The 24,562-nt window shown below is 42.5% G+C and overlaps 1 protein-coding gene across 4 annotated transcripts in view; it reads left to right on the plus strand.

The window, feature by feature from the left end:
* Nucleotides 1–589: 589 nt before the first annotated feature.
* LOC309337041 (protein SSUH2 homolog) overlaps nt 590–24,562 on the plus strand; it is a 29,335-nt gene continuing 5,362 nt past the window's right edge. The window contains exons 1-11 of one of the 4 annotated variants that reach the window (XM_081853691.1): nt 676–768; nt 2,844–2,902; nt 5,152–5,472; nt 7,966–8,067; nt 9,657–9,738; nt 10,997–11,126; nt 13,805–13,865; nt 14,433–14,557; nt 17,588–17,650; nt 18,144–18,226; nt 18,997–19,089. In XM_081853691.1, coding sequence (XP_081709817.1) covers nt 8,019–8,067; nt 9,657–9,738; nt 10,997–11,126; nt 13,805–13,865; nt 14,433–14,557; nt 17,588–17,650; nt 18,144–18,226; nt 18,997–19,089 — 686 coding nt within the window. In that variant the 5' untranslated portion in view covers nt 676–768; nt 2,844–2,902; nt 5,152–5,472; nt 7,966–8,018. The other 3 variants (XM_081853690.1, XM_081853689.1, XM_081853692.1) reach the window with 3 other exon arrangements.

Consider the following 24,562-nt stretch of genomic DNA (forward strand, 5'->3'; position numbering starts at 1 on the left):
TAGCTACTCAACCTGCATCTGGACCCTCTGATCCTATTTTGCTGCTCTGGAATTCAACACCTGTGTGTTTGGGACCACAACACTTACTTCTGGACTGGCAGCCATCTCCCATGGCTGGAGGAAGCTCCTCAGGATCCAACTCAAAGGATGTACTTTCAGAAGTACATGTGAAATGACAACCCAACCCATATTCTAGCACAGCTTTGAATAAAATACTTCATGAAGCATGACTGATGCTTGGCTGACATTTAACATTTAAAAGAACTAGGATTTTAAGAAATAAATATGCATTGCGAAACTAAAAGAGCCCCTTTTGCTCTCAAGATTCAGTATGTGTGTTCTTCCTAAAAGTATTTGGTCAATAATGATGTCACTGGATTTCTGTGTGTACAATTGGTTTTTTTCAGAGCCAGCAACAACATGGAATTAACTGCAAGGCCAGTTAACTTGATCCTGAACCTTCCAATGTTTTCTATGCCAGAGAAAAAGAGGAACTGCCATTACACAATCAACATCCTGCTTAAAGAAAGTACAATCCAGCCCCCCCCCCCCGCCGCTTCTTCTTCAGCGTTATGTAGCAACTGAGCAGCGAGCTGCAATTTGACAGGGGTTGTGCACATGTGTCCTTGTAAACTTCCGACAAACATACCAACTTCTGCAGAAAGAGAGGCCTTCTGGGAAGCAGGAACTTTTTCTCTCTCTCCCCGCTACCCAGCAAAACAACAACAGCTGCCTTTCAGTAGCGATGGAGAAAGACCTGCTTATGGGGTGAGTTGTTATTTAACAAAAACAATTTTGTTCTACTAAATAAAGCCATATGTGATACATTTTTAAAAAAAATAAATGTTGAAGACAAATCCGACAGTAACGGCAACAGATGAGGAGGTAAAGAGGACTCATCATTTCCAGTGCATTAGTTGGCACTGATAAAATACAATTCACAGTGTATTTCTTAATAGAGTTGCAAGTGGAACCCTATGCCAGATTTTTCTTTTTCTTTTTTTACCCATATGCTGGAAATGCTTTTGCTTCCTGGTATAACAGCCTGTTCTGTTCTATTTTCTGTCAATTTGTTTTGTTTTTTCATCATCTGTTACATAGGACAGAGCAAATCCGTGGGAACTGAAACAAAATGCTACAGTCTGGAGTCCTCCTGTTCCGGAATCCAAACACTCCAGACACCTCGTTCCTTTTTCCCTGTCCCTTCCTACCCCCTTCCCCAAGTCAGCGTTCTGTGGCCACTGAGCATGCTCCGTCCTTACTGGACTGGGAGGGTGTTTCCTCGCTGAAGATTTTTTTGTACGTTCAGCCAGCTGATACCTCTCCCTCATATGTGTAGATGGTGTGATTTTGGCTACATAAGAACCACATTTGGGGGATTTGTGATCACTGGTGGTATATATGATAGTATTCAAGCTAAGAAGATGGCTTTCGGTTTCTGTTTCTATTAAGCAAATTTTTTTGTTAATTCAGCAGTGGTTCAGATAAGCAGCAGGTGAATTGGGCAATATGCTGCCATACTTAGACAGCAGGTAGGGGAATGTTGTGGCTGAATGACCCTCCTTAGAAAAAAAAACAGACCACCTGCATGTAGAGAACTAGATATCAGACAGAAGGGTTCTAGCCAGCCTTCTCTCTTAGGCCCCAATGGCACTATATATTGAAAACAGTATCACAGTACTTTAAGCAGCCATGGCTCCCCTCAAAGAATCCTGGGAACTGTAGTTTGCTACAGGTTGTTGGGAGTTGAGAGTTGTTAGGAGACCCCCCTATTCCCCTCATCATGCTACGATTTCCTGAGTTCCCTGAAAAGTGGGGTCAGCTGTTAAACTGCTCTGGGAATTGTAGTTCTGCCTGGTAGCCCTAACCCCTAGCCTCTGCCCTTGATTGTAACATCAGTGTGGGAAACGGTTTGTGTATTCATATACAGTGGTACCTCAGGTTAAGAACTTAATTCGTTCTGGAGGTCTGTTCTTAACCTGAAACTGTTCTTAACCTGAAGCACCACTTTAGCTAATGGGTCCTCCTGCTGCCACACCGCCACACGATTTCTGTTCTCATCCTGAAGCAAAGTTCTTAACCTGAGGTACTATTTCTGGGTTAGTGGAGTCTGTAATCTGAAGCGTCTGTAACTCGGGGTACCACTGTACAGTCAAACCTCAGTTGTTGAACACAATCCATTCCAGAAGTCCGTTAGGCTTCCAAATTATTTGACAGCCAAGGCACAGCTTCCAATTGGCTGCAAGAGCTTCTTGCACTCAAGTGGCAGCTGTGCTGGAGGTTCAGCTTCCAAAAAACGTTAGGAAACTGGAACACTTACTTCTGGGTTTTCGGCGCCCGGGAGCCGGAACGTACATTCACAGAGGCGCCTGGGAAGCAAGGTTTGACTGTACCTGAATGCATGTTGGCTCCTGCAGGATCCAGATCACACCTTCAGAGGGTACTTTAGGGTGCAGGTGCACAGGCTTCTGGGTAGAAGGTTGTGCTGGGTGTAGGGATAGGGCTACAGATGAAACTCTGTCTCCCCCCCTAGGCCCCCCCCAGCTCTCTACCCAGGTTGACCATCTGCACAGGCTCAGGAAGTCGGTAATGATTTGTGATACAATAAGCAATTGTTTTTCTTCACGATGGAAAAATCCATGCCTCCTTATCTGTACATTCAAGGCGTACAGCGCCGTCAGTCACAGGACAGGAATATCCCAAAGGTGCCCTGTCAGTCTGGCATGCTTAACTGCCCTACCTTATAGCCTTGGGGAACAGCTGACTGTCACGTTGAGTCAGAAAGATCCGACTCTTTCAAAAGAAGTTAAGCGACGTTCTTTTGTTTGCCTTCTTTCAAACAGAGACGGAAATTGTGCAAGTTATGGAAGTGACGGTGTCCTCTCCCCAAATATTGCACAAGGTAAGGCAAACCTAGAGTTAGCCAGCCCTAGGCTGAGATAAGATCTGAAAACAGTTTCCAAGCAAAATCCACAAGGTGGGCAGGGTATTTACAGTCTCCGGATTGCTTGTTGTGCAAAACAGATGAGAGAAGAGGCTGGTGGCAGTGCAGCCGACATACCGTACCTACATTGTATAGGAAAATCACTGAACTTTGTTTGACTTGGGGTATAAGTGGCCGTGAATGGCTGCTGGTGCTTGTTTAATTTCCCCAGGATTTCAGACAGGGGAAATTCCTTTCCTTCACTGGAGATGCCTGGGGCAGAAGAACCTTCATGCAAAATCTACCACAGAGCTATAGCCCAAATATATAAATAATATATATTTTTTAATACTATTATTAATTTCATTTATATCTAAGTAGCTATGTTTTATATTTTTAACATGATTGTTCTATAATGTTAAAGGTTAAGGTAAAGGTACCCCTGACAATTAAGTCCTGTCGCAGATGACACTGGGGTTGCAGCACTCATCTCGCTTTACTGGCCAAGGGAGCCGACGTTTGTCCGCAGGCAGTTTTTCCGGGTCATGTGGCTAGCATGACTAAGCCGCTTCTGGCGAACCAGAGCAGCGCACGGAAACACCGTTTACCTTCCTGCTGGAGCGGTACCTATTTATCTACTTGCACTTTGACATGCTTTTGAACTGCTAGGTTGGCAGGAGCAGGAACTGAGTAACGGGAGCTCACCCCGTCGTGGGGATTTGAACTGCTGACCTTCTGATCGGCAAATCCTAGGCTCTGTGGTTTAACCCACAGTGCCACCCGCACCCCTTCTCTAATGTTAGTTGGCACTTTTCAGAACAACTTCCTCCTTCCAGCATTCCCCCCCACCCCCAACTTCTATGCCTCTCTCCTAGATTTTGTTTTCCTCATTCACAGACCGTGACAAAATATCAGTGATAGAAATGGCATCCCAACAAACAGAAAAGCTCCAATATTGCTTAATTAGATTTGGCTATTTTTTACTATTGCTGCCAAATTATTTTCTAAGAATACAAAAACATTGAATCCATATACTACTCCTTGGTAGTATTGCGCTGAGCATGTTAGTGCAACTTGGTTTGTTTGTTGGACTAATTACAGCTAGAATATGCTACACTTTCTGAGTTTGGATATAATGCCTGCATATAGACCATACATTTAAAATACATGACCTCAAGGATCCTAGAAAATGTAGTTTGCCCCCCATGGAGCTAAAACTCTTAGCACTGTTAACAAACTACAGTTCCCAATATTTTGGGGGGCGGTGTGCGCGAGATTTAAATCTGCTTTAAATGTATAGTGTGTGTGCTGCCAGTGAGAAACAGCAGTATAGTGGTACCTCTGGTTGCGAACGGGATCCGTTCTGGAGGCCCGTTAGCAACATGTAAAGAGCACAATCCGCAGTGGTGCTTCTGCGTATGCACATGATGTCATTTTATGCGTCTGCGCATGCACGAGTGGCAAAACCCGGAAGTAACCCTTTCCGGTACTTCCAGGTCGCCGCAGGACATAACCTGAAAGAACGTAACATGAAGCAAATGTAACATGAGGCATGACTGTATATTCAGAACGGAAAGTAGACATTTTCACTCTTGCTCCCTAATGCACCATGAGAGGGGAGGTTCACTACAACACATTCTTGTAGCAGAAAACCATATGTGAATTGGGACAGACTTTTCCTGTGAAAATCTGACAATTTAAGCACATTCCCCCTGAGAGTTGAAATATATTCATACCTTCAAAATGAGATTCTCACCATTTTGTCTGTCTGCTCTCAGAACAAAATACTTGGATGCATGTGCTATTGCAGAAATGCTCCATGTTTGCTGTGGATGATGAACAGAAAGCTCCACCTATATTTTCTCAAGCACTTCCTCTAATGCTCTAACCACGTGTGTTGTGAAATGCCACATACTTAATCGGTTCTCCTTCAGAAAGTTCCACTGACACATTCCTCCTCAAGCGTTGCACCTTACAAAGCTGTTAAAAGGAGTTGCTGCTCAAATATTTACTCATCCTCTGACGCTGTGAAAAATACTTTGGCCATAGCAGCAATCGGCCTACTCACACTCTCTGGGCTAATGCCTTAGGCTTCTTTGGAAACAAGAGTTTTATTCGAGGAATCTTCCATGCGCAGAACAGAGCATTTGAGAGGCAGCTGGAACAGAAAAGGCATGCCTGGTATGTGAGACAGAGGAGCTTAAATCCAAACATCTTCTTTTCTTTAGGAATTGTTTAGAGCAAAATTCAGCAGTGGTATCTAGCGTGCTGGAGCTAGACTTCAGAGTTGTTCTGGAGTGCCGCTGGTAAACGGTTCCACACAAATAGGGTGGGAGACTCAGAGCTGATTAAGACTGAACCTTCCATTTGAAATCAAAGTAAGGAAACGAAAACAAAACCGAGAGAGCTGGGGGATATTCACCCAGTGCTCCTTTTAGCAACAGCAGCTTGTGCAAAACAGAAAAAAGGATATCCTAACTGGTGTGAACTAGACAGGCACTGAAATAAAGGAAAGAATCATCAACTCCATAACACATCCAGAAGCTTGTGTAAGTAAGAATAACATTCTCTAGCATGTTTCCTTTTCTTCTGTATGTTTTGAGCTTCACAATTAAGTTCCCCCCTACAGAGGCCTTGAAAAAGTAAGTCAAACCTGGTGTTTCTGTATGTGTGTGAGACAGAGGGGAGGGAGAGATTTTATTTACTAACAACACAATCCTTTACTGTATGTCTACTCAGGAATAAGTCTCATTCAGTTCAGTGGGGCTTGATGCGAAATAAGTGTGCATACGATTGCAGCCAAACAAATTAGGGTTCGGCATAAGCTGTCTGACTAAAATGGAATCATGCTCATTTCAAGGAGATGACTTTGATTCAGGGAGCTGACAGTATGTTCCATTTGATTAAAATAGAAAATCTTCACATCACACCAATATCTGTATATTATTTTCCAAAAATGAGTGGTGTTCGGACTTATGCATCAATTGAAACAACTGCCTTTGACTTCATTTTAACCTCTCCCATTCTGCTCCAGTATGTTCTATGGACTATCTAATCCATATCTATCTTCCGATCAATCTCTTGATTGTTCAGCACAGGAATTTAATAACTGTATTCACAGTCAGAATCAATCCAGTATACTGTTACCCAGGGCTTTTTTCAGGGGGAACTCACAGGAACTCAGTTCTGGCACCTCTCAGGTGGGTGCCATTGCCATTCTAAGAGAACGAGGGAGATGTTCATGGTGAATTCCAGGACTTCTTTTTCTAGAAAATAGCACTGTTGTTACCTGTGGTTGGTGTTCAAAGGGATTGCAGGCGTTCCCAAGACTGCATGATTTAAGAAAGTGTATGGTGTTGAACAAAGTTTAGTAATTGACTTGGCAGGCTCTATTTTTTCATTGTTCCATTTCAATAGCACTGTCCATTTAAAATAATTCTATAGAGGTTTCCTGAACCTTTTCATCCTCACAAATTAGGCGATTATTCTTCTCCATTTTACAAACTGAGAATTTTCAGATAAAAAGGGATTTTCTTGTAGCTGGTTGAGTTGACAGTCCGTTTTCGAGATCCAAGTCCAACACATCACCTGTTGCAAAACACTGGACTTACAATGCCAGCGGTAAAAATCTTTGCACTGTGTCTAGCACATGCACTTAAGAAGGGAGATGAGTTCTTGAAATGTTGGGCCCTACAGATGATATTTTACAGGTGCATTCAGGATGATTTGTGCTCATGATGCTATTGGGGTGGTCACACACACTCCTGTATTCGAGCTGATTTTTGCCTTCAAATTTTTCAGGACAGTCTCATGGTATGAATAGCAATCCACGCATGGTCAGTAGCTTCCAGCAGAGATCCTAAATCTTTTAACACCAGAAATATTTCATGGCAACGTGCCAAGCTGAAGTTACTTCTTCATGATGCAGCCATTCCCACATACATCCTGTTGATGCTGTGTGTGTGTGTGTGTGTGTGTGTGTGTGTGTGTGTGTGGAACTGAACACAGCTTAAGCGCGGCCATCAGAGCCTGAGCATTAAAAATACAAGAGCAATAGTGTGGTGTTGGCATGGCGCCATAGTGCAAATAGCCCACTCTCTTTTGCTGCTTGGCTTGCGTCAGGAGCGTAAAGAAGAAGCTTTGTGGCTGGCTGAGCCTGTTAGGGTTTTGTTTTGCAGTAAGGGGAGGTAGGTATGTGTGTGTGAGTGAGTGTGTGTGTGTATCAGTGCAGGTACAGAAGCAACTGAGGAGTGGGGAACAGGTAGATCTTTCCCTCCATCTCTCCCTCCGCCGTACCCTCCAGCATCTTTGCCCAGCTGCTGGGTGCAGTGAGGGAGGCATCAAAAACGGGATTTCCTGCTGCAGGCAAAGGAGAAGGGCAGCAGCACATCTGCCACCAATGGAGGACTGTGCAAAAGAGCAGGGTGGCAAGGCATCACAGCACAACTAACCTCTATTGTTGAAAATAAGAGGAAGGAGGGCAATAACAATTTGAAAGGAACCAAAGGAAGCTAGTGCACACTCCACGATGTGGAAGTACTGAAGAACAATTATTTAATGGGAGGAGCAGCAGATGTCCAGTACCAAACCATCACCAACCCAGACTTGGGAACTCCTTCCCTAGAGAAGCTAGACTGGCTCCCTCCTTGCTGAAGATGCCTTTGTGCTAATGGGCTTTTGGGAACTGACTGCTTTTAATGAAAGGGCTGGTGCTGCGCTGTTTTTACTGTAATCATTTGTGTGTGTATACACACACACACACCCCCCAATACAAATGATTACAGTACACACACACACACACACACACACACACACACATATATATATATACATACATATTGTTTTAATGATGGGTTTTTCCTATGTTTTTAGCAGTTCTTATTTTTATCTCTAAGGTGCCTCAAGTCCCATCAGAGAAAAAGCCAGGGTATAAATAAATAAGTTAATAACAACAACAACAACAACAACAACAACTTGTTGAAACCCATCTGGAGGAACCTTCTGTGAGTTACCCTGTTCTGTATCATCTTTCTGTGTTTTAGGTGCATCTTGTAATTCATCTCTCTGGGAAGGAGCCTCTGCCCCTCCTTGTGAGATGATGGACAACAGCCCTGTGGATGAAAAGGAAACTGTTGCAGATGCTGGTGAGTTGACATTTACACGAGTCCAAGCTACTAGAGGCTTCCTTCAAAAAATGGAAGTCTTGTCCAAATGGAGAGAACAAAAAGGAACACAAACTTTGGCAAAAGAAAAGAAAAGTGCAAGCAGACAGTAAGAGATACAGTGGTACCTCGGGTTACATACGCTTCAGGTTACAGACTCTGCTAACCCAGAAATATTACCTTGGGTTAAGAACTTTGCTTCAGGATGAGAACAGAAATCGTGCTCTGGTGGCGCAGCGGCAGCAGGAGGCCCCGTTATCTAAAGTGGTGCTTCAGGTTAAGAACAGTTTCAGGTTAAGAATGGACCTCCAGAACGAATTAAGTACATAACCCGAGGTACCACTATACTAAAAAAGAATTTGAGGACTATATTGCTAAAAAATATTAAGGCTGACAAAAAAGTAATTATTTAAATATATTAGCAAGAGACCATCTAGGAAGATGGTTAGACCCTTGGATGACAAGGGAATCAAAGGAATGCCAAAGGAGAATAAGGAGATTGCGGAGAAGCTAAATTAAGTATTTGCACCTGTCTTCACAATGGAAGATATAGGGCAAATCCCAGTGCCTGAACTAACTTTTGCAGGAGAGGAGTCTGAGGAACTGAGGCTGATAATGGTGATGAGAGAGGAAGTTCTAGGCCTAATAAACAAAATAAGAACTGACAAATCACCAGGTCTGCACTCACAATCAATATATTTAGGAGCAAAACAACCAAAAGCTAGTTTTACAAAGATTGTTTACAATTACTGACAGAAGACAAATGGGATGATGACATCCTCTCAGGGCACTGTCTGCTCCAGTGTTCTGTGGTCCATCTTGAATCATTATCTCCTTAACACCACTCTACTCCTGAAGTTGCTTTATAGACTCTCCTCCCTGAAAGAGAGGGGAGTGGTTGTGGGCGGGAGCCCGAACTCCGCTCCTAGCAGGGGGCGTTGCCCCCTGCCTCCAGCTCACCTGGCTGGCACTCACGCCCCCCCCCCGGAGGCCATCCAACCATGTGCCATGGGGGGGGAGTGTCCAGCCTTTATGCTGCAGTGCCAGCCTCTCTCCCCGGCCTCATTTCTCTTCGTCGTCCTGTGCGAGTGGAGCTAACTTTGAAGAAGACTTCTGAGAAAGGGAAGTCTTGCCCTTTAATTCCTCCTTTGCTTTACCTTTAAATTTTTTTTTTTTGCATTACTCTTTACCTTTGCTTTACCCCCCTTACTTTTACCAATTGTAATCAATAAAGTTGTGGCCTTTTCTAGCCCATCAACCTTATATCACGTGTCCCTGTGTTTTCATTTCACTTCGCGGGGTTCGGGTCCTCGAACCACAATGGAAGCCACTACAGAAAAAGCACTCCCACCAACTGTGTCTTGGAAAGCAATAGCGCATGTCGGGCTGGGGGGTGGGCACTGATCTTACTGGACAGGGAAATTTCCGTAAAAAAATACAGTCTTTCAAGTAGTTTGGCCCAAGCTGCTTCCAACTTTTAAGGTAATAACCAGCACCTCAAATTGCACCTAGGAAACAAATTAATTGGAAAGGACAGACATTACAAATATATCTTTTTTATTCTATTGCAGAGAACCGGTCCATTTCTGATATACCTGCTCACATGTCCTGTGAAGAATATGAGGGACTCCCTCCGTATCTAAGAGAGGGAAAGTAAGACATTTCTTTAATCATTGTTTCTGGGTGTTGTTACGAGTGATTGTTAAAATTATTGGGTGGAATCCTGACTGGAAAAGACCTGGAGAGCTTCAGCCAACCAGTGTAGACCAGGGATAATCAATGTGGTGCTTCTAGATTTTGTTGGACTACAAGTCTGACCATTAGCCCATACTGATTGGTGCTGATGGGAGTTGCAGTTTAACAACACCTGAAAGGCACCTCTGGTGTAAAGGTAAAGGTAAAGGACCCCTGGACGGTTAAGTCCAGTCAAAGGCAACTATGGGGTTGTGGCGCTTATCTTGCTTTCAGACTGAGGGAGTCAGTGTTTGTCCACAGACAGCCTTCTGGGTTATGTGGCCAGCATGACTAAACTGCTTCTGGCACAACAGGACACTGTGACATTTACCTTCCCGCCGCAGCGATACCTATTTATCTACTTGCACTAGCATGCTTTTGAACTACTAAGTTGGCAGGAGCTGGGACAGAGCAACGGGAGCTCACCCCGTCACAGGGATCAAACTGCCGACCTTCTGATCGGCAAGCCCAAGAGGGACAATACTGAGCTAGATAGACCAATGCCCTCACAGCAATCACTATTGAAAAGGGTTGACTGTGTGTTACCACCTTCATGTTGCTATTATTTTTACCTGCCCTTCACCCTAAGGTCCGAAGGTTAGTTTACAACATTAAAACACAATACAGTGGTGCCTCGCAAGACGAAAAGAATCCGTTCCGCGAGTCTCTTCGTCTTGCGGTTTTTTCGTCTTGCGAAGCAAGCCCATTAGTGGCTTAGCAGATTAGCGCTATTAGCAGCTTAGCGGATCAGCTGATAAGCGGTTTAGCGGTTTAGTGGATCAGCTGATAAGCGGCTTAGCGGCTTAGCGGCTTAGAAAAAGGGGGGAGGGGAAAAAAACCCACAGGAACTCGCAAGACATTTTCGTTTTGCGAAGCAAGCCCATAGGAAATTCGTTTTGTGAAGCACCTCCAAAAAGGAAAACCCTTTCGTCTAGCGGGTTTTCCATCTTGTGAGGCATTCGTCTTGCGGGGCACCACTGTATTATAAACAGTTTAAAACAGCTTACAATCGCAGAAATAACGTGGGCCCCAAAATACACATCCTAAGTGTCCAAAGCAGCCCTTGAAATTGTTCCAATTTTGTTAACATTCAGGCATTTTTAAGGCTATAAATTCCAAGTATAAAGTTATCTAGCAAGTACTACAAACTGAAACATGTCTTGATTTCCTTTCCCAGTGTCCTCTTTGCTTCTGAGCAAGATGTTAAAGAAGCCTTCCTACAGTACGCAGCCAGTAAGCGTTGCTATAGCACTGCCCCTGCAAAGCAAATGAAAGTCCAGAATCTCACTCCTCTCAACATATACAGAGTATGTACCATAGTAGTGACCGTTCCTGAAAATCAGGCTTTGTGAGCTTCAAGCCAGAGGTTTAGCTCAGCTGCTCTCAGACTTTTCCCTAGGAGCCACTCAGGTCAAGATAACTGAACATTCAGGTTCCACAACATCACACCACTTTGCATTTCCCTGTGTTTTCAGTATGTCCCATGACTGTCAGGTATAGGAAATGTTCTTGGAAAAACGCAGGTATCTTTTTAGTTGGGAACCAATAGTTAATTCTTAAAGAGGGATTAGCTGCCATGAGAAGTCTATGCAATGGCTGTATTCTAGCTACCTGTTGGAGGCAGTCTCTGAATGCCAGTTCCTGGGAACAAGTGGGGAGAAGACAGCTGTAGCACTCAGGTCCTGTTTTTGGGCTTCCCATAGGTATCTGGCTGACCATGACGACAACAAGATGCTGGACTAGGTGGGGCATTAGCTTAATCTGGCAGGTCTCTTCTTATGTTCTTATGCGTTCTTAAAAACCTTTACTCCTCATTGTTAAAATGCCAGAGTACGCATATAACAGTCAGTGGTGCTGCGAGAGTTATTTCCAAAAGATGTGGTTATTACTTAAAAAAAAAAAAAAAGAGCCACACTTTTTGACTTAGTTGTTATGTTGAAATTATACCTAATTCTGAGAACGAAGATGTAAGTAGTATCCAAATCTAGAAAGGTGTCAGAGTGGCAACTCAGGAGAGCCAAGGCACGTGTCTTGAAATCCCTTCTCCTTAATTCTGTGGGTACAGCCTACAGTTGCACAGTATGTTAATGGTTTGCTTTCTGGTGTAGGGACCCAAGTTTGGCATGTCAACTTGCGGTGGGACTTGGCATGGATGAATTCTGCCAGTTTTTATTTCTGTCCGCCTCTCATTTTTCCAAACTTAAATTCAGTTTGCCACAGTCCCATATTAGTTTGCAGTTTATTTATTTATTTTAAAAAGAATTTCCTTGTGGAAATTCTCCAGCATTTCACCTAATTATACCTATTTCTGTAAGCCATTTTGCTTTTTAAAATGTATGTTATTCCACCTATATATACATTTATACATTTTAAAATGCACACTTTCTTGTTGCGTATGCATTTTTGGTACACATTTTTGTGTTGGAGAACTGCATTGCAAAATTTGGAGAATTTCAAAGAATAGTTCCATTTTTGTTTCCGCGAGTACAGGTTAGGTAGGTTGTGTTAAAATGAGAACGGAAGAAGATCACATTTCTTTCCATCTCTAGGGAGGGACTGGAGAGGGACAACAGCTTAGCAGCAAAAGGTCCCAAGATTAATCCCTGCCATCTCCAGTAAAAAAAAAAAAAAGATCAAGTAGCAGGTAGAATTCAATATTTGCAAATCCCCATAGAAAATGATCTGATCGCACCTTTCATGTGGAATGGAATTTCCCTTATCTATTCTTCAAATGTTGTAGCACAGTTCATGCCATATGCATGAATACAGAATTAACTCCCACTGACTTCTGCAAGACTTACTTACTGCAAGTCACCATGTATAAGATTGCAGCCTAAATGTATCAAAATATATTATTTAAATGCATAGGGTTTTTTTGAGGACATAAATATTTTTAAATGTAGTATGCATTTAAATATATCTATGTATACTGAGGAAAAATGCATATTTGGGGGGGAAATTCTTTTTTAATTCCCCCCTCCAAAAATAATAATAATGCAGAAGTGGAATAGAAGAGGATTATGAATAAAAACATGCAAAAGCAATAGGGACCAGAAATAGATAGCTTAATCCATTCCTAGCAAGTAGATAGCTTGGGTTAGGACTAGGTGGACAATACATAGGCCTCTTTTGTTCTGTGCATGCTTAGAGGCGTTATTTCACAAAGTCTGGGGCTTAGGCTCAGGGCTGAAAATAGATTCTGGCTGTGAGCACTTGTGCAATTTAAGTACAGGACAAGCACCATCTATAGACCTTTCCCCCTTTTGCCAGAATATAAAATTGTCACAAGTTTGGCTGTGTGAACTGCTGTGTGTGTTGGTTTTCAACCAGATAACTGAATGGGTGGTGAGAGAATTTAACAAAAGAACATTAATGTTCATGCATGGTTGGAAATCTCTCCATGCTGCCTTGAGAAGGTGACATCCTTCAGTTCATGAAGAGAAACACTTGTTGCTGTTTGAATCCAAAGAGAAGAGCTGGGCGTTTGAAGCTGAAGTGTGCTGGACTGGAGAAAGCCCAGGACCTTGATGGTCTCCATACAATTGTTTTCTGGGAATCTGATCGAGTATTTTTATAGGACCCTTTCTGCTTCTATAAACACTTTCTTTTCTTTTTCAAATTACTTCTCATACAAAATGGTTGTGGTTAAAGGATGAGCTGTGGGTCGACAAGGCAAAGCTCAATAATTTACACTGCTGCTCTTAATTCCAGATGTGTGAGGGGTGGTTGTAGTTATTTAATGGTGAAGGAAAGTATTTGTACAAACTCAGAAGTTGGTCTAATCTCTTCACGGTTGAATCTTTAAATATATGAAGAACAGAGCTGCACCCTGTTGAGCTCTGGCTAAGATCAATTGGGAAGCCAGCTCTCCATGCGACACTTCTCATTTGCAGGTTTTGTTTCTCAAAAAGAACTATTTCAAGTCCACTTCCACATACCTTATGTTATAATTTTGATATGTTTTTTTTCCTCCTCCTGTCCTCAGTATCGTCTGGAAACTTTCACTGAAATGAGAGACACCCACGTGGCCAGTGAGCTTTATGATGGTGAGTCGCACATGAAAGAGAAGATATACCATTCTGGTATCTGTATAGATCAGCCTTCCCCTTTTTGTTGCCCTCCAGATGTTTTGGATTCCAACTCCCATCATCTCTTACCATTGGCTGTGCTAGCTGGGGTTGATAGGAACTGGAGTCCAACAAGATCTGGAAGGTACAAGGTTGGGAGACGCTAGTATACATGAAAAATGGGTTTAAAGGTGTTGTTCAGCTATGACATCCATCGGCCCCAGCAAGCTTTGACAGTGGTCCAGGATGATTTGCGTTGTAGTTCATCAACAACTGGAGGGCACCATATTGGTTTCTCCTGCTCTAGGGCCTCTCAAGGGAGAAAACCATAATATTTACTTGTCCTGTTGTATTGTTCTGCTGAAAAACATTTAACCAGCACCGATGATTCAGGAAAAGCTGCTCTTCTGGTTGAAAAATCCCAGAATATTTACCCACTTTGAGACAAACATTAGTAATGGCAGGTCATTTGTCAACCTGTCATTTTGCCATTGAAGGTGGGGTACATCATTCTTACTAATTTTATGGTGGCTTCTGTTCTTCCAGGTGGATTTGTAGACTCCTTTGCTGTTGGAATACCACCTCTCCCATGGGATATAACAGTGGATGAACCTCCTTTGTTTACGGACTGTGAAATGCATATTCCAGTGCCCCATTCGTACTCAGTAGAGGTAAGAAATCAACTAGCCATTGGCTGCTCTACACAGGAGTTCAGTGGGGTTTACAATGCAACCCTGTGGACTTAACATGGACTCAGATTGGCCAAAATATTGTGAAATTATAGAATATGATGGTGAAAACCTGAAACTACAGAGTTTTGAGAAATTGAAACCTAAAGTCCGAGACTGGTTACATTATTACCAGATTAACGAAACCTTTAAGCAAGACAGGAAACTAGGATTTCAGAAGGAGAGGTCAAAGTTAGAAACAGAATTGCTAGAACCCAATACTAAGAATCTGTCTAGAATGTATAATTTGCTGCTAAAATGGAACACACAGGATGAAACGGTTAAATCAGCTATGATTAAGTGGGCACAAGATGTTGGTCATGATATTATGTTTGCTGACTGGGAGCAGTTATGGACCACAGGTATTAAATTTACGGCATGTAGTGCCTTGAAAGAGAATATAATGAAAATGATCTATAGGTGGTACATGACCCCAGTCAAGCTTGCAAAGATATATCACTTGCCCAATAACAATTGTTGGAAGTGTAATGAATGCGAAGGAACTTTTTATCATCTTTGGTGGACCTGCCCGAAGATTAAGGCCTACTGGGAAATGATCTATAATGAAATTAAGAAAATCCTTAAGTGGACATTTACAAAGAAAAAAGAGGCTTTTCTCTTGGGCATGGTGGGCCAAACGGTTCCAAGGAAAGATAGAACATTCTTTATGTACGCAACAACAGCAGCAAGAATTCTTTTGGCGAAGTATTGGAAGACTAAAGAAGTACCTACTCTGGAAGAATGGCAGACCAAGGTGACTGAATTTATGGGACTGGCAGAGATGACCGGCAGAATCCGTGACCAGAAGAGAGAGACAGTGGAAGAAGACTGGAAAAAATTCAAAATCTATCTTAAAAATTGCTGCAAAATTTCGGAATGTTAAGATGTCAAGGGATTAGATATAAAGAATTACAGCTGTAAAAATTGAAATTTAGAAAAAAGCTCTAAAGAGAATTAAATATAAAAAGGGATGAAGGATTGCTAAAAAAATTTTAAAATAAGGATGCAGTGAAGGGGAGGTTTGGGGAAGTCGCGTTATGTTTGTTTGTTTTTTGTTTATGTTGTAAAATTAATAAAAATTATTTTTTTTAAAAAAAAATACAATGCAACCCTGTGCATGTTTCCTCCGAAGTAAGACCCACCGTGTTCAATTGGGCTTTTTTCTGTGAGTCACCCTAAAAGGCAGGCAGCAAATAGAACAAGATGGAGAAGAATGCATGGTATTACGGCCTTGTTGACATTTTCCACCAAGGGAGACCTGAGGCTTTTCTGCGCTGTAGGTGAAATGTCCTGCTGCCGCCTCTGTGATGTGAGGGTGCAAATTCTGTAAGGCCTTCTCCCTGAGTGCGTGTAGAGTCTCCCCTGCTGGGCAGGGGGCATCCTTTTCAGATCCTGATTCCCACCCAAGCAGTGGTGCTTCCCATCAACTCCTCCCTTCAGGAGACAGGAGGGGAGGTGTTCCACAGAGCATTCCCACTGGTCACTCTCTGCCCCTAGAGGCTGGGGAAACCAGCGGTGAAGCTGAGCAGTGGAGCAGTCCCCCTTGTGGGGTGACGCCTGAGGTGGCTGCCTGACCCTGCCTCAAGGGCAGGCCGGCTCTGCTTTCTGCCTTACTGGTTCTTCAAGACTAAAGCCATGTATGCAATCAGTGGTTGAACTGAACTCAGGTTTCCTGCTCTATTCACCTTGAACTGATGGGTCAGGGCCCACTACTGGGTCAGAACTTATTGAAATTACAGCAGCACCGTAGAAAATACATCATAAAAAGTAAAATAAAATAGAATTGAGAAATTCAAAGTGCTTTTGGCTTAACTTAGCACAAGTTGCACCCCTTCTGAAACCAGTTACTTTAAATACTCTGAAACAAACAGCGTCCCCCAGCCTGGTATTAATTGCTTCTTCCCGCAGTTTATGATCTTGGCAGAGAGCATTGTTTTTACTGCGAGATAATATATTAGTGGAGAAAGTTTTTTCTTTTTTTTTTAACGTATGGGGATTTGGCAGGGAGTATTTCCCCCCCTTTGGTTTATATAGTCTGGTGTGTGTATTTCATTTCAAATGGGCAAGGTGCCATGAAAAACTGATTTGTATCCACCCAGAAGAACAAAGCATGGATATTTTTTTACACAGGGTGTGTGGTTTCTTTTAAAGCGGGTGCAAAAACAAAACACAAAACTATTTAGGTGGTCTTTCCATGCTAAAATCCAATATTCTAGGTACATCCTCTAAGTGGGCTGTAAGTCCAACTGAAATCAATGTATCTTAAGTTGGTGCTGAAGTGCAAATCTACCATTTAATTTCAATGGAAAGTAAGTGAGTGCTTAATAACATTATGTGAATGACACCTTATGCCTCACTTCAATAGGTTTCTCCATGCTGAGGAAACTGGAAATCTTTGAGCACTTGATTCAATCTGAACCATGTCCTGCCACTCTCATTGCTCCTAACAATTGCTTTTATTATAGCATTGCTGGTCCATGTCATTTCTTTTAATGTGGAAAGTGGAAACCAAAGGTTGATATCAAGAAACAGAAGTGCCAGATTTAAGTGAGAACAGACTACTGCAACCTGCTTTGGGGGTTCTCCCCCTTTTATTACACCTTTAAATAAAGCCACCTATATGATGTCTTGCTAAAATGAGATCATAACATTGAATAAGTTGACTGTAGTTTAGGGATTTCTATCATAAAAAGAGAAAAGATTTTGGATTGATTCAAGCATAGACTTTTTCATAGATAGTAGAATATATATATATGGTTATAGAGGGAGACTACTCCTCCCTGTCTGCTTTTCCCAAACTTCTGCATTGCAGATGTTTCGTTTTGCCGTTTTTTACTTATGTGCTTGTTTTTATCCTGTGTTTTATTCTGTGAACCGCGCTGAGATCATATGATGAAGGGCAGCTTAAATGAATGAATGAATAAGTTTCCCAAATCATTTTCAGTTATACTTCATTCCTTGCTTTGATTTCAGGACTGTCCAAACTGCAAAAGACGTGGTGAAACTATGTGTCAGCCTTGTAAAGGAACCGGCAAGGTATTGTATGATGGAAACATTGCCAAATTTCTTTTCTGAAAATTCTGGGGTTTTTTTTGCAATTGATATTTACTTTCGATTCAAAACGTAAAAGAACGGTTTTTTATTTAAATTATATGAATAATGTGTTTGCTGGAAACCACAGGAAATGAGAGTTTTCTCATGCTCTGGTCCTGCTTTGGGTTTCCCAAAGGCATCTGGTTTTCCACTCTCAGAAGAGGATATTGAACTAGATGGACCACTGGTCTGATACAGTAGGCTCTTCTTATGCAACATGCCCAGCTTGAAGAGAGTGGAACCCTGAACAGGAGCACTCACTGGAGGATACACTGCAACATTTGGTTGCAGGCACACTTGTTGCATTCTGTTCGTAGGTAAAATCACAACCTACTTAACGTGGCAAATGTGCACTCAACTCTCCAAATGGAAAGAGTGAGTTTCAAAGATATATACACATGCATGCCTGATTATTTTGTTTTGTCCTTTAATGTAGAAAAAGTGTTCGGCTTGTGGTGGGACTGGTTCACAGGAGGACAGCAATATCTGCTCGTGGTGCGCAGGTTCAGGAAAGAATCGGTAAGTGAATAAGTGGTAAGTTACACCACTTGTATCAGGGACGTGGGTGGCGCTGTGGGTTAAACTTAGGACTTGCCGATCAGAAGGTTGGCAGTGCAAATCCCCGTGATGGGGTGAGCTCCCGTTGCTCGGTCCCTGCTCCTGCCAACCTAGCAGTTCAAAAGCACGTCAAAGTGCAAGTAGATAAATAGGTACCACTCCGGCGGAAAGGTAAACGGTGTTTTCGTGCGCTGCTCTGGTTCGCCAGAAGCAGCTTAGTCATGCTGGCCACATGACCCGGAAGCTGTATGCCAGCTCCCTCAGCCAATAAAGCGAGATGAGCGCCGCAACCCCAGAGTTGGTCACAACTGGACCTAATGGTCAGGGGTCCCTTTACCTTTACATCACTTGTAGTAAGTTGCATGGCAGGAGATTATTGAGTTGGCTCATCCCCCCCCCCCCCCGTTATTTCAGCAAGGGGAATTTGTGATCAATTGTGATTTGGCGGGGTGACATGCAGTGTTCTCAGCACTCTCTGCCTCATTCACCTCCCCTGTGATCATCTGTATCAACGTGCCCATTTTACAGCAGCGGCACTGAAACCAGAAAACCATACTGAAAATCTTAGCGTTGGTCCATAGTAACGATGAAATTGTTAAAAACTATTCAACTTAGAAAAATCTAGCCATATTCAGAGTAAAGAATTATATTGCTTCTAAATGTTAAGTATGTGCACATTTCCTATTTCCCATTTTTGTGTGTGTCTGTTTTCCCACCTTCCTCTTCCACAGTTGCTTCAATTGCCGTGGCAATGGCTGGCTGAAGTGTTACCGTTGCAATGGGAGCGGTGTCTTGCTATTTCATACCGAACTTACGATAACTTGGTAAGTTGAAAAGCCGAAGGAAGCAGAGTTCCATGAAGGTGTGCTCTTGCTACTACCCTTGAACATTTTCGAGTGATCCCTTGGCATGGTATTAGCAGAGATCATCACCGAGTACTAGGAATCTTTACAGCGGCTTTATATGGAATCTGGCTATTACTCTATCTAGTTCAGTATCGTCTGCTTTGTCTGTCAGTGGCTCTCTAGGCTTTCAAACACAGGTCTCTCCTGGAGATGCCAGGGATTGACCCTGATGCCTTCTGCATGCAAGGCAGCTGCACTACCACAGAGCCATGGCCCATCCCTACTTTCTGCAGCTTTTGCTATATTAAGCGTTATGCTAGGAATGCCCAGTGTACATCAACAGAGAACATCAATTGACACTTCTTTCCCTTTTTCACCATGCAGACTGCTGGACTTGAAATCCAAGAGTTACTAGACTGTTGTTGTTTTTTTAATATTTTTTTTTGGAATAAATTTTTATTAAATTTTCCACCGTAATAACAAACCACAAAGCAATATGATACACACAAAAGAGAAAAGAGAAAAAAAAATACAGAAAAGAAAAAGGGGGGGACAATAAACAAATAGACAATAATAACAAACTTAATTCTTCACAAATCCAACTTTTTAAACATCTTGGTTGACTTCCTCAAATCCCTCCCTTCTGAATTTCCTTGTAATTTAAAAGTAACAGCTTTCCAATATCATTATTAAACTAAAACAATTTCCAATTATGGTCATCTTATTCACTTTTCTTAACATTCTGAATCCCATTTATTTTAGATTAGATAAATTTATTGTCATTGTCCGTATATACACAGTATACACAACAACGAAAATCAAACACCCCAGACCGGATTCACATACACATTTGCACGTATCTCCAACACTCTCATCCTATTCAGACATAATCTATTAAAACATACATAATCCAGAATATAACACAACCTATTAAAAGCATAGCATAACCTAAAACCTATCTCATTCCTTACTACTCACTGCTTGCTATTTCTTACAACTGGCCCTGAGATCATTATTTAGTGCAATCAGAGCTCTTGGATAGAAACTATTCAGAAGGCGTGTGGTTCGTGTTTTCATTGTCCTGTATCTTCTGCCCGAAGGCAACAGTTCAAAGAGGTTGTGAGCAGGATGGGTGGGATCTCTCAGGATATTGTGTGACTTCTTCAAGCTGCGAGACGTGAAGATCTCATCCAGGGTTGGTAGTTGGAGCCCAATAACATTCTGGGCAATTTTAATTATTCTCTGTAAAGCTTTTTTATCCATTCCAGAGCTGCTCCCATACCACGATAATATACTATAGGTTAAGACACTCTCAATGGTACTATGATAATAGGACAGAAGTAGGTGCTGAGATAGATTCAATCCTCTGAGCATTCTCAGGAAATACAACCTCCCCTGCACCTTCCTCACAACCATATTAATATTTGCAGTCCATGAGAGGTCCTCAGAGATGTAAGTGCCCAGGTATTTAAAACTACCAACCCTCTCCACCTCCTCGCCATTTATGTGCAATGGTAAAAATACACTTTTCTTTCTCCTAAAATCAATTATGAGTTCTTTGGTTTTTTTGGTGTTAAGCATAAGATTATTTTCTTTACACCATTGAATTAACCCCTGTACTTCTTTCCTATAAGCAGCCTCATCATTCTCACTAATGAGCCCCACCACTGTTGTATCATCCGCAAATTTGATGATTGTGTTGGACTTATACAGTGGGGTGCAGTCAAATGTGTACAGGGAATAGAGAAAGGGGCTTAACACACACCCCTGAGGGGCTCCTGTGCTTAATACTAGAGTAGAAGAATAGTAAGGTCCCATTCTCACTGTCTGCGGCCTATCGGTCAGGAAATTCCTTACCCACAAACAGATCTTCTGATGTATACCCAAATTGGTCATTTTAAGGAATAACCTGTCTGGTAGAATTGTATTAAAGGCAGAACTGTAGTCCACAAACAACAGCCTTGCGTAGGTTCCCTGTCGTTCTAGATGACTCAGTACAGTATGAACAGCGATGGAAATAGCATCATCAGTAGATCTATTTCTTCTGTATGCAAACTGGAACGGGTCTAGAGTGGATGGAAGACCAGCCTTAATATAATCTAGCACCAATCTCTCAAAGCATTTCATAACGACAGATGTTAGGGCTATTGGTCTGTAGTCATTGAGAGATACCACCACTGACTGTTTAGGGACTGGCACTATAATCGATGTCTTCAGGCAGGTAGGGACAGAACCCTGCAACAGGGATAGATTAAAAATGTCCGTAAATACACCAGCTAATTCTGCAGCACAGTCCCTAATAACTCGTCCCATAATTCCATCCGGTCCAGCTGCCTTCCTAGTATTAATGCTCCGAAAAGCACGTTGTACGTCGGAGGTCTGTAATAAAAGTGGTTGTTTATCAGTAATAGTTTCTGATGATGTGCTGGTAGCCAATGCTGTAGTGACGGTGGTTCCAGTTCCCACCTCAAAACGACTGAAGAATTGATTCAGCTGATCAGCCAGGTGCGCACTGCTGTTAGCCAGTTCGTTTTTAATATTTTGCCCTGTAATTTGTCGCAGGCCTTGCCATACACGACGAGGGTCGGAGCTCTCAAAATGCTTTTCGATCCTCCGGCAGTACATAGCTTTGGCATCCCTAATGCCCTTTTTCAGTTTGGCTCTAGCTTCTCTATACTGTTGCGCATCGCCAGAGTGAAAAGCAGCATTCCTTGCCTTTAACAGAAGATACACATCCCTGTTTAGCCAGGGCTTGTTGTTAGGAAACACCCGTATTTGTTTGGTGGTAGTAACGACATCAATGCAGCTTTTGACATAGAACAGTACTATTGAAGCGTATGTGTCCACATTATTCTCCACAAAAAGTGACCATTCAGTGTTCCGAAAGCAATCTTGAAGTTGCTCGGGTGCACCTGCTGGCCACACTCGTATCTCTCTAGTTGATGGTCTAATTCTGCGTACGAGAGGTCTATATGATGGTATCATAAGTAAGGATATGTGGTCTGACTGTCCCAAATTGGGCAAGGGCTTGGTCTTGTATCCATGCATGATGTTGCTATATACTCGGTCTAGGGTATTCCCCCCCCTAGTGGGACAATCAACATACTGGTGGAACTTAGGAAGCACAGTCCTTAAATCGGCTCGATTGAAATCACCAGCAACCACAAATGCTCCATCCGGGTGGGCCCGCTGCTGTTTGCTAATAGCAGTTAGCAGGTGACCCATAGCTGTAGTAGTATTTGCATCGGGAGGTATATACACTGCTGTTATTATGACAACATTAAACTCACGTGGCAAATAAAAAGGGCGGCACTTCACCACTAGGTACTCCAAGTCAGGAGAACAATGTGTGTCCATTTGTTTAATGTCCGAGCTCCAGTTGTTATTTATATAAACGCAAATTCCTCCTCCTCTGCTCTTCCCGGATTCGGCGGTTCTATCCGCTCTAATTACTGAGCGTCCTTCTAGCTGCAAAAGTCCCTGTGGAAAGGAGGAATCCAGCCACGTCTCTAAAAGGACCATAACACAACAGTCCCGGATACTTTTCTGCCGAGAGGTAATAAGTTCCAACTCCTCTACCTTGTTGGGTAAAGATCTAACATTTGATACAAGGAGACTTGGCAATGCAGGCTTGTGAGGATTTTTACTTAGCCTCACTCGTAGTCCGGCCCTACAGCCCCTCTTCTGCTTACGCCCTCTCCGTTTTCTTTTCTTTCTGGCCAGGAGAGCAAGGGGAGTATCCCAAGGATATGCAAGATATGGAGGCTCTCTGATAAGCTCAGCTGGAATGTTGTAGGTTGAGACCTCCTGGCTGCAGCCTTCTCTGCCGATACTTAAGAGCTCTTGACGACTATAAATTACTTGTCCCTGAGTGTTCACAGTCCATAGCAGCAGTAAGTTCACAGATAAAAATAAAACACAACTCACTGAAAACCGGTCTTCGGAGTGCCGAGCCGCTGCAAGTGCTTGCGCCGCCATCTTAAGTTAATTATAACTTAATTTATCCTAGGCCTATTTGTTACTTTCAAGTAGTTTCTAATTTTTTATATTGCAATATTTGTTCAAATAGTCCTTGACTTTCTTCCAATCCTCTTGCAACTCCTCTTCTTTCTGGTCGCGGACTCTTCCAGTCAGGTCAGCCAGCTCCGAAAAGTCCATCCTCTTCATCTGCCAATCTTCCACTGTTGGTAGTTCTTGTGTTTTCCAATTTTTAGCAAGTAATATTCGAGCAGCCGTTGTGGCATACAAAAATAATTTAACATCTTTTTTGGGCAATTCTAAACCTGTTATTCCAAGGAGAAAGGCCTCTGGTTTCTTAATAAATGTATATTTCAACATTTTTTTCAGTTCGTTATAAATCTTCTCCCAGAAGTCTTTCACCTTGGGACAAGTCCACCACATATGGAAAAAAGTACCTTCTTTTTCTTTACATTTCCAACAAAGGTTATCACTATTGTGATAAATCTTTGCTAGTTTTACAGGGGTCAAGTACCATCTATACATCATCTTCATAATGTTTTGCTTTAACGTCGTACATGCAGTGAACTTAACCCCTTTCCTCCATAGCTTCTCCCAGTCCTCCATTATTATATTATGTCCCACATCCCTTGCCCATTCAATCATAACCGATTTAACTTGTTCATTCTTTGTATGCCACTCCAACAACAAACTGTACATTTTAGACATATTCTTATCATTAGTATCTAACAACTCCGTTTCCAGTTTGGTTTTTTCTGTTGCAAAACCATTTCTCTTATCCATCTTATATAATTCATTAATTTGATAATATTGCAACCAATTCACTTTATCTTTAATTTGTTCAAATGGTTTTAATGCCAGGGATTGACCCTGATGCCTTCTGCATGCAAGGCAGCTGCACTACCACAGAGCCATGGCCCACCCCTACTTTCTGCAGCTTTTGCTATATTAAGCGTTATGCTACGAATGCCCAGTGTACATCAACAGAGAACATCAATTGACACTTCTTTCCCTTTTTCACCATGCAGACTGCTGGACTTGAAATCCAAGAAAGTTACTAGGCTGTTTTGTTGTTATTTTTTTATTAGCCTCTTACTAGGCTTTTTAAAATCGCCAAGTGGGCTTGCATAGAAGGGACGGGTCTCTCCATCGCTTGCCCACCAGCCTACTTGGTTTCCCCGCTGATCTTCCTCTACAGGCAGCAGGGAAGGAAAGTAGACTGGTAGATGAGGAACAGGGAACTCCATCCGTCTTCTGCCAGACCCACAATATTTCCTTGTTGGCCATGGAGCAAGATGCTTCACTTTATCCTAAGCCAGGGTTAAAACCAAGTGGGCTGGAGAGTCAGGATGATCCATCCCTACTTCAGCTCACTCACCTGCAGGCCCTGTCAGAATTCCAGAGAATTCTGGACCCCAAACCATAATAAAACCACTAGTTTTTATTGTGCCCCCCCCAAATAATCAGCTGAGCT

The sequence above is a fragment of the Podarcis erhardii genome (assembly GCF_964252035.2).
Source record: "Podarcis erhardii genome assembly, chromosome: 2".
In the NCBI taxonomy this organism is placed as follows: domain Eukaryota; kingdom Metazoa; phylum Chordata; class Lepidosauria; order Squamata; family Lacertidae; genus Podarcis; species Podarcis erhardii.